The sequence below is a fragment of the Lithobates pipiens genome, unplaced genomic scaffold (assembly GCF_037356315.1).
Source record: "Lithobates pipiens isolate NorthernLeopardFrog02 unplaced genomic scaffold, aLitPip1_a1.2 Scaffold_23, whole genome shotgun sequence".
In the NCBI taxonomy this organism is placed as follows: domain Eukaryota; kingdom Metazoa; phylum Chordata; class Amphibia; order Anura; family Ranidae; genus Lithobates; species Lithobates pipiens.
Genome location: NW_027507785.1, coordinates 41,594,335 through 41,611,455, shown reverse-complemented (window position 1 = coordinate 41,611,455; position 17,121 = coordinate 41,594,335). Strand labels below are relative to the sequence as shown.

Below are 17,121 nucleotides of genomic sequence, written 5' to 3'. Positions count from 1 at the left end.
GTTGGGGTATTTTGCCAGTGCTTATTTTTAGCGCTTCCTGGTAGTGACGGGCGAGTCTTCTTCCTCTCGCCTCTAATACATTCTTATTGGTCAGTTTGGTCCCATCACTATGATGGACTGCCTAAGGAATGTGTCGGGGTTCGAAGAGGGTAGGCAAGCTACGACGCTGCCAAGAAACGAGTGGAGCTTTGCCTGGTCACAGCTACCTGTGTTATTTGGGTGGTACAGGGGCAATGATTGCTGCTGCAGTTTTTGTTTGTTTTTTCCCCCTATTTTTCATTTTTATAAGCTGTTATTTTGCCTGTTCAAAAGCAAAGTGGCGTGTTCTCTTCACAGAACAACCCTCAACCCACTGATGCCAACCTTCTCCCACACAGTGCTCACCAGCTGGGTGTGGTCATTTCCAGCCCCACTGTGACTATAGTTATTAGTAATAACGTGTGTACATTGCATAGAAACATGCATCCTTGTGTACATTTCATCCCCTGGCATGTACACGTAGGTTTAAATAGTAAATTCACTTTTCTTTAGAAAAAAAAAAAACAATCCCTTCTAGGTGATCACTTTACATTGCAAGGAGTTCAACCAACAACTTGTTTATGCGCTGAAATAAAAGCTGTTGTTCTACTTTGGATACCAATTCTGAATAGGACTGCACTGATTATAACCCTTTCATGACATTTGGTGTTTACAAGTTAAAATCCATATTTTTTGCTAGAAAATTACTTGGAACCCCCAAACATTATATATATATTTTTTAGCAGAGACTCTAGAGAATAAAACGGCGATTGTTGCAATATTTTATGTCACACGGTATTTGCACAGCGGTGTTTTAAACGCAACTGTTTTGGGAAAAGGGACACTTTCATGAATTAAAAAAAAACGATACAGTAAAATTAGCCCAATTTTTTTGCATAATGTGAAAGATAATGTTACGCCAAGTAAATAGATACCAAACATGTCACGCTTTATAATTGCACGCACTTGTGGAATGACGACAAACTAGGGTACCTAAAAATCTCAATAGGCAACGCTTTAAAAAAAAAATTTCAGTTACCAGGTTAGAGTTACAGAGGAGGTCTAGTGCTAGAATTATTGTTCTCGCTCTGGCGATCGCGGCGATACCTCACATGTGTGATTTGAACACCGTTTACATATGCGGGCACGACTTCCGTATGCATTTTCTTTGCTGCGCGAGCTCGCGGGGAGGGGGGGGGGGGGGGCGCTTTAAAAAAAAAATTTACATTTATTTTAAAATTAATAAATTGTTTAAAAAAAATAAATAATTGATCACTTTTATTGTTGTCACAAGAAATGTAAACATTCCTTGTGACAGTAATAGGGGGTGACAGGTACTCTTTATGGAGGGATCGGGGTCTAAAAGACCCCCCATCCCTCCTTTACACTTCAACACTTCAAAGTATTCAGATCGCCGTTTTCGGCGAGTCTGAATACTGTATACATTTTTAAATCCGGAGCCATTGGCAGCCGAGTAAACTGGAAGTGACGTCATGACGTCGCTTCCGTGTTTACGTCAAGGAGACTGGAATGAAGAAGCCTACGGCTTCATTCCAGTCCCTCCCTAGCTGCCAGAGTCATCGGATTGTGAGATTTGAACGGGAGCCCCGGTAAGAGCGGCGGGGGGGGGGGGGGGACGTCCTCGGGGCTTTCACACTGGAGTGAATGGAGCAGCAGTTTGAGGGCAGATTGCAGGCGTTATTTCTATCGCTATAGCGCCTGCAAAACGCCCTCGGTATGAAAGGGGTCATAAAGCTTGTAACACATCTTGACTAAGTCCTCGCATTAAAGGAGAGTAGGGAGAGGGTCTGGCGGGTAGCAATATTCCACAGTCTGACATTTTGAGTTTACACTACTTGAAATAAAGCTTGTTGAATGTTAATGTAACCACTTGCAGACCAACCACCACAGTTTGAGGCAGAATGCCATGGCTGGGCGAAATGACGTTTCCTTACATCTCTTCACCTTTTTGGCCACTAGGCGCGTGCCTGCAGTGTGTACCGACCCCGATGCAAGTGCCTGGCAGGTGCAATCAGGGCTGTCTTTAAGGCATGGAAAAATGGGCAGCTGCCCTGGGCCCTGTCATTGTTGTGGGGCCCAAAGTAGGTGGCTCATACTTGCCAACTATCCAAGTTTAAATTTCCTTGTCCCTTGAAGTTTTAGCCCTGTTGTTGTGTACAGATGACTCACCTGTGTTTACATGTAAATAGCTGGCATTCATATGTAAATAGTAGCAGCATTACTAAGCAAATAGCTGTGGCCAGCTGCATTGATATGTAAATAAAGGTGGCATTCATATGTATATCATGCTTCCCTGCTGTGAGAAGATGATGTGCTGTAACCTCTAGCAATCAGTGAGCAGTATTACTGTACAGTAATCTCTAGCAACTAATTAACAAGCAGAAATAATTTGCTGTAACCTCTAGCAACTAATCAGTGAGCCGTAATGTGTGCTGTAACTTCTAGCAACCAGTCAGTAAGCAGTAATGATATGCTGTAACCTCTGGCAACCAATCACAATTGCTGCCTGATCTGATACAGTAAACAGATTTTAAATCCAGCTTCTATTTATTGTATGTCTCAGAGCAGGCTGAGAGTGAAATTGCATGGGAAGGGGCCCCCAAATTTTTTTTGCCCAGGGTCCAATCAATATTAAAGATGGCCCTGGGTGCAATGACCGCTGGGCTCCCGCCATCGCTCGTGACAGATCCCAGTTCTTTCAGAGAAGAGGAGACAGATCGTGTGTTCATACTAAGTATGAACACCGATCTCTCTCTCCTCCTAGACAGTCCAATCACCCCTACAATTAGAAACACGCATAGGGAACACATTTAACCCCTTGATCGCCCCCTATTGTTAACCCCTTTGCTGCCAGTGACATTTACACAGTAATCAGTGCATTTTTATAGCACTGATCGCTGTATAATTGTCAGTGGTTTAAAAAATATGTCAAATGTGTCAACCATATTGTCGCAGTCCCGATAAAAATTGCAGATCACCACCATTAGTAGTAAAAAAAAAAAAAATCATAAAAATGCCATAAATCTATCCCATGTTTTGTAGACGCTATAACTTATGGGTAAACCAATCATAATACGCTTATTGTGATTTTTTTTTTTTTACCGAAAATATGTAGAAGAATACATATCAGCCTAAAGGGATAAAAAATGAAAAATGTGGGATATTTATTATAGCAAAAAGTAAAAGATATTGTGTTTTTTTTTTCAAAATTGTCGCTCTTCCAGGGCATAGATCTACCCCCGGCTGTCATAGAGGGGTTAGACAGCCTCGTTTTTAATTTTCAAAGCAGATTCAGAGAAGAGAGAATATTTGATTGGATCATTTTTCACCTTGATTTGTGGGTTACGCAGTCACTTTATCCAGCACTTTGTCTCCTTACAGGCCCTGGATGATTTAGAGTGTCAGAGCGTGCCGCCTTCGGAGCAAGGCCGGGCGGAACTGGAGCAGAAAATCGAAGAAGCCAGAGAGGGTATTCGCAAAGCAGAGGTAAGTGAGCGTGGGATGGGGAGAAAAAAAATAAAAAATCTGAAGTTTGTTACCTTTTGTGTGATTCACTCTGCATTTTATATTGAATACATCTGCATTTCATTTACATTTTTAGTAGACTCACAACTTCTATAAAGTGGGAGTTTTACAGCTTTCCAAGTAACAATTGAGAAGACATTACTAAGATTGCATTCCCCACTAATTTGTTTTAAAGATATGCTTACATACACTGTATTACCAAAATTATTGGGACACCTGCCTTTACACACACATGAATTTTAATGGCATCCCAGTCTTGGTCCGTAGGGTTCAATATTGAGTTGGTCCACTCTTTGCAGCTATAAGAGCTTCAACTCTTCTGGGAAGGCTGTCCACAAAGTTTAGGAGTGTGTCTATGGGAACGTTTAACCATTCTTCTAGAAACACATTTGTGAGGTCAGGCACTGATGTTGGACAAGAAGGACTGGCTCACAGTCTGTGTTCTGTTGGGTTAAGTTCAGGACAGACTCAGATGCCATTTGAAGTTCATGTAAGTGCATGTAAAGGCAGGCGTCCCAATACTTTTGGTAATAGAGTGTATATAAAGTATATGTAGCTCATATTCTTAGGTGTCCTGTAACACTAGCTGTTATGTCGGACAGGGTACTCCTGCATTCCCCAGCACAACCACCACTCTACAGATTTCTTATGTAGGCAACAAGGACATAAGTCCCTAGCTGCCCGCAGTCTCCTGGGATACTCGCGTCACGCTTCCCTGGAGGCTTCAGGCCAATCTACAACACATGCACTGTGCCGTGTGATTAGGGGCTGGCTGTATGAACCATGAAGAGACAACAGCCTTCTGATGAGGCAAGAAGAGAAGATGTTAGTATGGGACTGAATGTGCAACAGTGCAATGGCAGTTTATAGTGTAACAGCACTGGATTCGCTGGGCATTGCTACATTAAATTTGCTTGTGTTGCAATGTCTTTGATATATCAACTACCTTAAAAATCTCTCTCATTTAGGCCTCTTTCACACTACTGCAATTTTGCTGCGATTTCAGGGAATGCCTGTGTAAACTTCAGGTCTATGGACCTCAGCTTGCATGAAAGTCGGACCAAAGTAGTGCAGGGACTACTTTGAAGTCGGCCCGACTTGAAGTCGCACAGATATGAATGGTACTCATTGGAATTCATAGGGAACGACTTGTCATGCGACTTTGCTGTCCCAAGTCGCAGGACAAGTTGCGTACCTTAGACCTTATGCCCCGTACACACGATCGGAAATTCGTCCAGCAAAAGACTGATGAGAGCTTTTGGTCGCAAAATACGATCGTGTGTATGCTCCATCGGACTTTTGCTGGCCAAATTTCAGCCAGCAAAAGATTGAGAGCATGTTCAGAAAAAGTTCCTATCCAAAAATGCTTTGCTGTGTATGCAATTCCGACGTGCAAAAACTCACGCATGCTCAGATTCAACTACGTGACGGAAGCTATTGGCTACTGGGTATTGAACTTTTTCTAGTCCCATCGTACGTGTTGTACATCACCGCGTTCTTGATGGTCGGAATTTGGTGTGACCGTGTGTATGCAAGACAGCTTGAGCGAAATCCCGTCGTAATTCCGTCAGGAAAACCATCAGAGCTTTTTCTGACCAAAATTCCAATCGTGTGTACGCGGCATTAGGGGTCCGTTCACACTATGGCTTTGCAGTAATGTGCAGCAATGCCCATAAACATGTTAGGCCTGTGTCACACAGGCTTCAGCTTGTATATACAGTGTGAACAGCAAGCATTGACAAATAATTTTTAGCTCTTTCAGCAAGCTTTTTTGAAGCTTTTAAAGTACCATTCAGCTCCAGTTTGTACATGTTGAACACAGATCCTAATTGGAGTGCTGATTGCCACTTTAACAAGCTGCTACCAGGCTTCAAAATAAATACTCCCATTAATTTTTGTGTTCAATGTTTACAAACTGGAGCTGTATAGTGCTTTAAAAGCTTGAACAAAGCTTGCTGAAAGCTCTGCAACTGCTTTGCCAAAGCTTGCTGTTTCCTCTTGTACAAGCTGAAGCCCGTGTGAAACAGGCCTTGGTGCATGCAGTGCTATAGCACAGTGTACAAATTTACAGTGGGTTGCGCTGCACTGCCACTTAATCAGCAGCTCCCAACAACGCATGTCATTATGTTGGAGCATGTTGTGCTGCAACACACGTCTGTTGGAATGTCGCCTAGAATGAATTATTGCATTTTACATGCGTTGCCCCAATACCATAGTGCGAATAGGCCTTACTGTCAAGAAGGTAGGGAGCATTAAACTGCTTTTGAAGCTTTCTTTCAGAACAAAAAAATCAAAGCTTTTTCTAACTGATATTTTTCCAGCCATAAATAAGTTAAACGTGTAGCAATTTACTTGTTGCTGCAACACACGTCTATTGCAGTGTCATTGAGAATAAACGATTGCATTTTACATGCGTTGCCCCAATACCATAGTGTGAATGGGCCTTACTGTCAAGAAGGTAGGGAGCATTGAAATGCTTTTAAGCTTTCTTTCAGGAGAACAAAGAATTAAAGCTTTCTTATCGATATTTTTCCAGCCATAAATAAGTTAAACGTGTAGCAATTTACTTTGGAGCAAGCAGGTCTAATATCTGTTTTGTTTTTGTTTTTTGTTTTTTTTGTTTTTGCAGTATTTCAACCATTTGCTTTATATTATAGTGAGATCTTCTGTCTGCAATTGTATCTGAGTAATGATTGCTGTATTGTGTGTGGCCTCCCCCAACCCAGAGAGCCATAAAGGTTTTATTAGGAGAGCCTGGCTGTATAGCATTTCAGCGGTGTGATAATAAGACGTCACCTTCTAATTTATGGCCAAAGCCAGTTTCTGATTATCCTACTTGCAGCTTTTGTTATGTTTGTGGTGTTCAGACGCACATAGTCCCCGCCGTCCGCCTTCTTGTATACATGTGTCTCCTTCTGCTGTACTTTAATTAAGATTTAATTAGTATTGTTACAAATAGAAGTAATTATAACCTTCTGCAGAAAACACATTCATTTTGACGAGAGCTGCAGTTATTTTGGTGGCCTTTTTGTGCGCAGGTTGGCCGCGGTATCTGCGCTTTTCTTCAAGAGGACCTGTTTTGCATGATTTGAGGAATAATGTTGTTCACGTGCAGGTACACAATTTATCTCTTACTGCGGAAATAAATAAATAAAAGGAATTTGTTATTTTGTTCACCCTCTGCATGTTTTTGCCATTTATGGGGACAATTAAAGATGATAGTCGTGCGAAAAAATATGTGCACTCCATGGAAATTGTTGGACTTCAACATACACTATATTACCAAAAGTATTGGGACACTTACCTTTACATGAACTTTAATGGCATCCCAGTCTTAGTCCGTAGGGTTCAATATTGAGTTGGTCCACCCTTTGCAGCTATAACATCTTCAACTCTTCTGGGAAGGCTGTCCACAAGGTTTAGGAGTGTGTGTATGGGAATGTTTGACCATTGTTCCAGAAGCACATTCGTGAGGTCAGGCACTGATGTGGACAAAAAGGCCTGGTTTGTAGTCTCCACTTGAATTAATCTTAAAGGTGTTCTATTGGGTTGATGTCAGTCAAGTTCATCCACCCCAAACTCGCTCATCCATGTCTTTATGGACCTTGCTTTGTGCACTGGTGTGCAGTCTTATTGGAACAGGAAGGGGACATCCCCAAACTGTTCCCACAAAGTTTGGAGCATGAAATCGTCCAAAGTGTCTTGGTATGCTGACGCCTTAAGAGTTCCCTTCACAGGAACTAAGGGGCCAGCCCCTGAAAAACAACCCCACACCATAATCCCCCCTCCACCAAATGATTTGGACCAGTGCACAAAGCAAGGTCCATAAAGACATGGATGGGTGAGTTTGGGGTGGAGGAACATGACTGTCCTGACTTCAACCCGATAGAACACCTTTGGTATGAACTGAGTGGAGCCTGCGAACCAGGCCTTCTCATCCAACATTAGCCCCTGACCTCACAAATGGACATCTGGAAGAATGTTCAAACATTCCCATAGACACACTCCTAAACCTTGTGGACAGCTTTCCCAGAAGAGTTGAAGCTGTTATAGCTGCAATGGGTGGGCCAACTCAACGGACTAAGACCGGGAGGCCATTAAAGTCCATTAAAGTTCATGTGTGTGTGTAAAGTCCCAATACTTTTGGTAAAATGGTGTATTTGAACAGGCAAACATTACATTTGCAGTACTGGCCACCGTAATGGTAGACATGTTTGTTGCAAATCGAAGACAGCCTTTCAGGAGAAGAACCTCATACCAAATGGTGGTGGCAGGTTATGGGCTGGGGCTGCTTTAGGGCCAGAGCATCTTTCAGGCACAGAGTCAACTATGAATTTTGAATCATAGCGGGGTGTGCTTGATGAGAATATGGTTTGCCATATGGACAATTTTTTGTACTGGAGCTGTCATTTCACGGCATGCACAAATTTTAGGCTTCACGTGTTTGGTATCTGTTTATTCGAAGAAACCTCATATTTCATATTTTACTCTAAAATCAAGTGTTGTGTTTGTATTTAAATAAATTTCAGGCCACTTTCACACTGAGGCACTTTACAGGCGCTTTAGCGATAAAAATAGCACCTGTAAAGCACCTCTCCTGTCACTGAGTGCTTTCACACTGAGGCAGTGCGCTTACGGGACGTTAAAAAAAAATCCTGCAAGCAGCATCTTTAGGGCAGTGGAGGAGCGGTGTATATACCGCCCCTGCCCATTGGAATGCATGGGCAGCGCTGCCAAAGCGTCTGCCAATCGCTTCGGCAGTGGTGCTACATGGGCGCTATTAACTCCTCCTTCAGTCATTAGCGGGGGTTAAAAGCACCCCAATAGCAGCCAAAAAGTGCCGCTAAAATGACTAAAGTCTAGCGGAACTTTACAGCCGACGCCCTCACTGCCCCAGTGTGAAAGTAGCCTTATGCCCCGTACACACGAGCGGAATTTCCGTCAGAAAAATCTTGGATGGTTTTACCGCAGGAATTCCGCTCAAGCTTGGCTTGCATACACACGGTCTCACAAAAGTTCTCTGAACCTTCAAGCTTCAAGAACGCGGTGACGTGCAACACTGCGACGAGCCCAGAAAATTAAGTTCAGTGCTTCTGAGCATGCATCAAATTGTTTCCGAGCATGAGTAGGAATTTTGCGCATCGGAATTGGTACAGACGATCTGAACTTTTTCCGACCAAAAAATAGAGAACCTGCTCTCAATCTTTTGCTAGTAAGAATTCCACCAGCAAAAGTCCGATGGAGCATACACACGGTCAGAATTTCTGGCCAAAAGCTCACTTCGGACTTTTGCTGAGGGAATTTCCGCTGTTGTGTACGGGGCATTAGTGTATTTACCTGAAAATATGCGTTTGATAAACAGTTGGGCAAATACCATTTAACATACAAAATTACAACTGTAGCTATAGGTACCCTGCTTTCTGAATAACTAGATAATTAATTGGGGGGAGGGGTTACATTTTTTCAGTAAAAACTGCAGATTTGAGCGTGTGCGAAAAGTGAGAAAAGGTAGAAAAGTGATTAACGTGACAACACCTACATGCCCTCATTCACAGAGCATAACTTCATTTTTTTAAAAAAACATTGTAACTTACCTTTTTTAGGCTTTGTTCACATGGGGCATTACATCCATGCCCCGCGCAGGGCCATGTTTTACCTACACAGGGATACACAGGTGTCCCCCCCCCCCCCCCCCAAAAAAAGAACATGACAAGTGTATTTTGATGGGCGATTTTGGGCAGAACAAAAACTCATGACATACATAAATGTGTCTAAACTCTCGTGCAATACAAGCCATCGTTATGAGCATTTTTAATGCCTTTTCTGCCATAGAATCTGCCATTTTCTCAGCCGATCAGTGTGCATGGACTTTTTTTTTTCAGCTTATACCCTTAGCCTCTGTGTTCATGTCAGATACTCTTAACCTTTGACTGCTAAAAAACACTTAAAGGCGAAATCCCAGCTGTGAGCGGTGTAAGTCCATTTCTCTGTAGGATGATTCCTCTGGGCACAATACAGCGGTTTTTAATTAATATTTTAAAATAAGTGTACCCCTAGGGGGATAGTTATCCAGCTTTCTTAGTCCTCACGGAGTAATCATGTGGCATATTAGATAGCGTAGTTCATTGTAATCACGCACTCCGTGTGGTTTTTCCATTGCCTCTGGTCTATGGGAGCTTGGAAACTCATTGCTTCAGACAGCGCTGCCTCTGATTGGGAAAAGTAGTAATGTAAAGATGGTTTAGAACTTTAGGATTTAATTGCTGTGTCCCCATTAGGAAGATTTGGCCGTCCTTTACTTTGCTAGTGACAGATAGAAGAGAATTTGAAACCTGACAAAAAAATCTAACTTTTCATCGGTCTATTTAACCATTTCAGCATCAGAAGATTTGGCTGCTGAATGACCGGGCCATTTTTTGCGATACTGCACTGCGTCCATTTAAGTTATAGCGTCTAAAAAATACGGGATATATTTATAGCATTTTTATTATTATTTTTTTTTTTATTTTTTTTTACTAGTAATGGTGGCGATCTGCAATTTTTATTTGGACTGTGACAACATGGCGGACACATCAGGCACTTTTTACACATTTTTGGGACCATTGGCATTTATACAGCGATCAGTGCTATAAAAATGCACTTATTACTGTAAAAATGTCACTGGCGGGGAAGGGGTTAACACTAGAGGGCGATCAAGGGGTTAACTGTGTTCCCTAGGTGTGTTTCTAACTGTAGGGGGAGGGGACTGACCTAGAGGAAATAACAGCTAATAGGAACTCCCGGTCTGTCATGCCAAACAGAATGTTTACATACACACTCGTCCCTGTTCTGCCTGTAGTGGCCAGCGGTCATCGCGACCATCGGCCATGAGCATTGGCACCCCCGCTACGGGCGCACACCTGCTATCCCGATTCCGAGAGCTGACGTATAGCTACGACGGCTCGCGGGATCGTGCCGACCTGCTGCAGTAAAATGACAGCAGCTGGTTGGCAAGCGGTTAACCTTAAACTGCGTAGAGGGTTCTATACTGTAAGAGCGGTAAGGATGTGGAATTCTCTTCCACAGGCGGTGGTCTCAGCGGGGGGCATCGATGGTTTCAAAAAACTATTAGATGAGCTCCTGAACAACCACAACATACAGGGATATACAATGTAATACTGACATAAAATCCCACACATAGATTGGACTTGATGGACTTGTCTTTATTTCAACCTCCCCTTCTATGTATCTATGTATTAAAAATGTAAAGTCCACTTTTCTGAGGTTTTTTCATGTTACACCCACATTTAGGATGTAATATGAAACTCTGTGTTGGTCCACAGCCCCCATTGATGGGATCTGTGAATAGAAGACTCATAGTCCCATCTGTCGCCATAAAAAAATAGTCTCATCTGTCGCCACAAAAAAACAAATGGAAATATAAAAACTGCGCTCAGAGACTATATGTGGCGGCTGGTGCTTCACTAGACATATAGTGCAAACAAATTAGATATAGACATTAGAGCAGCGCTCAAATAAATGTGTGAAAATGAAAATGAAAATATAGGACCTAGGTCCACCAAATAGTGTGACCACCCAAAGTGGCAAGGGGTCCAAATGGATCGTGGAATAATCAAAATATTGAATCTATAAAACAATATCAAAAATAAATACAAATGAAATATGATGCGGGAAATAAATTGTGCTTGAAATTCTATCACTAAAAGTTCATGAATATATCAGCATTTGACGTATAATAGTCCACCATTGGAAATGAGTCCCATAAGTTGAAGAAAGATCACCCATGAAAGGACGCAATATAGTTAAAACTTTTCTCTTGCTGTGTGGTCCGCCACCATATAGTAAGATTGACACGCTTAGCGGAAGGTGTGGACTCATATACTGGTGTGTATTGAGTCAATCATGCAGTTATGAGGAATCACTTCAACAATATCCCGCACTGTCAATCAGATGGTATGGAAATTGCCCCATCCAGAGTTGAATGTAAAGGGCCTACCTTCAAAAAGCAGGCTCCCAATATACGGCAGACCACGTCAAATGGGAAAGCAGTTCACGAACATATGTATAGGAAACAAACAGCCACAGATGGTATAGAACTGCATCGTAAAACATTTATTGTAAAAAAATAAAAATGTACACTTACAAGAATCCACTTAAAATCACACCATGTAGTCCATCAACAATTCAAAAAGATTGCAATGACTCCACGAGCGCTACCCGGCGCGTTTTGTCCTATTGGACATCATCTGGGGTGTGAGGATCGTGTACAGTCACTGCAGCACCGCTCCCACTGGCTTTACACTCCAAATCCTTAGCTCTCAGCGTGGTGTCAATCCTATCAAGATGGTCTTAGTCCCTTACAGAGAAGAGTCTGTGCTCTCTCGCTCCCGTCCTCAGAAATAGAAGGACTCAATAGAGCCCAAATGTGGTGACTGCACTGCACTTGTATCTGAATGTTTATTTTCTCTAGTCTAGCCTCATAACCAAAGACCTGTACCTTGTACAGCCCTGGGGCTGAAGGAATGGTCAGCAGGAGCTGGAGCCTATCCGCCGAGGAGCTGGAGCCTATGGTCGCAGTTGTCTTGCAAGCTCCGGTGCCAAAAATTTATAAATGCACATTTTTCTTTTACCAATATGAATGCATCATTTTTTTTTTATATACAAAAGATGTAATTTGCCTTTCAAAACAAGTTTTGGCTAGAGTTGAGCTTCTCCTTTCCAGCATATAGTTAGACTGAGCTGTTAGTGCCATGTGTTGATTAACATAGATGAGCAGGCAGCGTCCTCCTGACACCTGTGCGTTAATCTTCATGCTTGGTTAGACAGGAAGGTTTTTCCCAGGGAAACCTTCTCACCTTTTAACCCTTCTGAATTATCCAGCAATTAGACGCTTTCCTATGGAGTGCAGATCAGATGGTAGTTGGGCAGGGGTAGAGGGTTAGGTTTTCGTCCTTGTTGGTGTCATATTTTTCTAGCAGTTTGCACGTGTATCTATTGCCATATAACAAATTATTTTGTATTGTATGCTTAAAAAAAGTAGGTAAGCCACGGGAGGCAGTGGGATGCTTTGGGCAATGTTCTGCTTGGAAATCTTGGCTCCTGCTATTCATGTGGTTGTTACTTGATACGTATCACCTACCTAAACATTGTTGCTCATCAAGTACACCCCTTCTTGGAAACTGTATTCCTTGGTGGCAGTGGCCTCCTTCAGCAGGATAATGTGCCCTACTTCACTGCAGGAATGGTTTCAGGAAGTGTTGACTTGGCTTCCAAATTCTCCAGATCTCAATCCAGTTGAGCATCTGAGGAATATGGTGGAAAAACAAGTCCGATCCATGGAGGCCTCACCTCACAACTTACAGGGCTTAAAGGATCTGCTACTGACAGCTCGGTGCCAGATACCACAGCATTGCCTTCAGAGGTGGAATCCATGTTTTTTTGGGTCAGGGCTAGGTTGCTGGAAAAAGGGGGACCTACTCAATATTACAATGTGTTCAGTATGAACATGTTCATTATCAGGGTGTGTGTATGCAACTAGTTTTTTTTTTTTTTTTTTAAAGCTTAACTGAAGGAATAAAAGCTTTATTTAAAATATTTTCCTTTATAGCCACAAGGACATAAATCCACTTTACCTTTTCTTACCTAGATGTTGTCCTTGTAAAAGTAGCCGTGGCATCATTATTGTGCTGTACCTAGGCTGTGCAGAGAGCAGAACAGTATGAGGAACCCAGCAGGCCCCACCCACTGCAGGCTGCCTGCAGAAAACTACAGGAGGGGGCGGAGACAAGACCAGTCTCCCTGCACAAGGAGAGAGAGCAGCAGTGAGCGGTCTTTATTACAGGAAGCTCCTGCACAGAGGGAAAGTCTCACACACGATTACAGCACAGAGGGAAAGTTTAATCTCAAACCTTTTTCAGACACTTCCTGTCTACATGTACTGCAATGTTGGCTGCAGATCATTGCTGTGGACCAGCTTACAAATTGCGGCAATGTTAGCTTGTAGACTGGCAGTGCATTTGACATTGTGACAAAGCAGCAGAACATCTGTCAACCCCGTGAGACAAAGTGCCCGAAGTAGGGTCTTTGTGGCAGGATGACTTTTAAAGGGGTTGTAAAGGTTTGTTATTTAAAAAAAAAAAAAACATGTTATTCTTACCCCCACTGTGCAGCTCGTTTTGCACAGAGTGGCCCCGAATTGTCTGATGTTTTTTCACCTTAATGCATAGAATACATTAAGGTGAAAAAATGTTTACCTTTACAACCCCTTTAATATAAAATGCTTATTTAAAGAACATTAAAGAAGTATTAATTCTTGAAATAATGTTAATTGGTTAAAGATTATTTGAGATTTTAGCGATTGGGTTGAAATCTGCCTTAAGGGTGAAACGTCGAAAAAATGATTTCTAATGACATTTTTGGAGTTCAAGTGTTACTTAACCCAGGACCCTGCATTCACTATATCTGGTCTCCCACACTACACAGAACATGGAAAAGCAATTATTTTAGTAAATATAAACTGCTAAATGCCTTTTCTCATCAGCAGTATGTAGAAGTCTTGTGACTTCTACCAGTGTCTGGTTACAGCTTGTAGGAGGCGTTTTCATTCTATTCTGACTGTCCTATAAGGCTGCAAGGCCCCTGACCCTCTGTCTGCAGAGTGCCTCCTAGGAATCTGTCAGGAGTTGGATTGGGGACAGTGGAAGGAGGGGAGGATCAGAGAAGACAGGATCAAACATCCTTTTTACGCAAAGCAGAGGATTAACCTCTTAGGTTCCACAGTGTTTATAACGAGCACGCTTTACTGCATATACAGACTGATTTTACTGTTTAGTAACACTTTAAGGTTAAAAGTTGCAGTAGACTTTAATACATAACTGTTAAAGCAGAGCTCCACCCATTAACCACTTCAGCCCTGGAGCGTTTGGCAGTTTTTGCGATTCGGCACTGCGTTGTTTTAGCTGACAATTGCGCAGTCATGCAACGTGGCTCCCAAACAAAATTGACGACCCTTTTTTCCCCACAAAGAGCTTTCTTTTGGTGGTATTTGATCGCTTCTGCAGTTTTTATTTTTTGCGCTATAAACAAAAAAAGAGTGACAATTTTGAATTTTTTTACTTTTTGCTATAATAAATATCCCCAAAAAATATATTAAAAAAAATATATTTTTTTCCTCAGTTTAGGCCAATACGTATTCTTCTACATATTTTTGGTAAAAAAAAAAAAAGCGCAATAAGTGTTTATTGATTGTTTTGCGGGAAAGTTATAGCGTCTACAAAATAGGGGATAATTTTATGGCATTTTTATTATTTATTTTTTTACTAGTAATGGCGGTGATCAGCATTTTATTTTTTATTTTTATTTTATTTATTTTTTTATGGTGACTGCGACATTATGGCGGACAGATTGGACATTTTTGGCGCTATTTTGGGACCATTCACATTTATACAGCGATCAGTGCAATTAAAAATACACTGATTACTGTGTAAATGTGACTGGCAGTGAAGGGGTTAACCAGGAGGGGGCGCTGCAGGGGTTAAGTGTGTCATAGGGAGTGATTCTAACTGTGGGGGGGAAGGGCTGTGTGTGACATGACACTGATCAGCGCTCCCAAATACAGGGAACGGTGATCAGTGACCGTGTCACTAGGCAGAACGGGGAAATGCTTGTTTACATCAGCATTTCCCCGTTCTTCCTCTCCGTGAGACGATCACATGTATCCCAGGATAGGTAAGTGCCCTAATATTAAAAGTCAGCAGCTACAGTATTTGTGGCGGCTAACTTGTATTTTTTTCTGAAGGAGCCTGGAGCTCCTTTGACCGCCTCCTGCACATTTACATCGACAGAATGGCACAGCTGGGCACAATCATATACCTGTACATTGATCTTTAAGTGTCCAGCCATGGGTCGGGAGTGCGCTGCTGGCGGCGTCCTCCCGACCCAGTCCTGAGCCCTGTGACCAAGGGTTCAGCGGACCCAACCACCGCTGGGGTCCCGCGATCGGGTTACAGAGCTGAAGAACGAGGAGAGGTCTGTGTAAACAAACCTCTCTCCGTGCTTCTTACTGTGGCTGCCACTGATCGTCTGTTCCCTGTTATAGGGAAAGACGATCAGTGATGTCACATGCCAAGCCACGCCTCCTACAGTAAAAAAAAAACACAACGTCACACATAACCCCTCCTCGCCCCCTAGTGGTTAACTCCTTCACTGCCAGTGTCATTTACACAGGAATCAGTGCATTTAAATAGCACTGATTGCTATATAAATGACAATGGTCCCAAAAATGTCCGATGTGTCCGCCATAATGTCGCAGTCACAATAAAAATCGCTGATCGCCGCCATTACTAGTAAAAAAAAATAATAATAATAATGCTATAAAACTATCCCCTATTTTGTAAACGCTATAACTTTTGCGCAAACCAATCAATAATCGCTAATTGCGATTTATTTTTTAATTTATTTTTACCAAAAATATGTAGAATACGTATTGGCCTTAACTGAGGAAATTTTTATATATATATATATATATATATATATATATATATATATATATATATATATATATATATATATATATATATATATATATATATATATATATATATATATATATATATATATATATATTTATTTATTTTTTGGGGGGGGGGATATTTATTATAGCAAAAAGTAACAAAATTTTGAATTTTTTTTTTCAAAATTGTCGCTCTATTTTTGTTTATAGCGCAAAAAAATAAAACCGCAGAGGTGATCAAATACCACCAAAAGAAAGCTCTATTTGTGGGAAAAAAAGGACGCCAATTTTGTTTGGGAGCAACCTCGCACCACCGCCCAATTGTCAGTTAAAGCGACGCAGTGCCGAATTGCAAAATGGGGCTTGGTTCTTTGGCTGCAAATTGGTCCGGGGCTTAAGTGGTTAATATATTAGTATAATACTTTGTTATACAGAATGGGTATATTCATCTCGTAATGCTCTTATAGTACTTATGAATTGGGTACATGGAGACTTTGGTAACTCTATTCCAGCATCATACTCATTTTTCCTCCTCCTCCCGATTTGTCACGCATTTGAGTCCGGCATGTGTGCCCAGGGCTCCCTGAACGGCATAAATCTTTATAGAATATCTCATCTTTGGTGCCCATGTGAGCAGACATTATTAGCATGTTTGTCTACAAAGCTAAAGTGCCTGCGATGGATTTTTCTGCATGAACAGCGCTGGCTGAAATCGCACCATCAGCAAAGTTCAGCACAGACTGTAGACAACGTTTTTATTTCCAATGTCATCTTTTCATTCTTTAACCTCCTGATTGTGCCGGAGTTGGCACTGTTGCTTGAGTGGCAATCAGTGCCATGGTCCGGCTACATCTGTTATTTTTTATTTTCTGTAAAATACTGGAGAAGCAAAAAATACAAACTGATTAAAAACTACGACTCTACCAAGATTCCAGACCCCTTTTGATTTGTCCATGGAAGGTAAAGCACAGCTTCCCTTCAAGGTAAAACTGCAGTCAAAAAACGAATAGCAGAACTAAAGTCTCCTACGCCAGCATCTTCTTCAG

General features: G+C 41.8%; 1 protein-coding gene across 4 annotated transcripts in view; it reads left to right on the top strand.

The window, feature by feature from the left end:
• Positions 1-17,121, top strand: part of FCHSD2 (FCH and double SH3 domains 2) — a 342,693-nt gene that overhangs the window by 277,059 nt on the left and 48,513 nt on the right. For all 4 annotated transcript variants that reach the window (XM_077451465.1, XM_077451462.1, XM_077451463.1 and 1 more), the window contains one exon: positions 3,421-3,525. In XM_077451465.1, the coding sequence (XP_077307591.1) occupies positions 3,421-3,525 (105 nt within the window). The remainder of the gene's footprint in view (positions 1-3,420; positions 3,526-17,121) is intronic.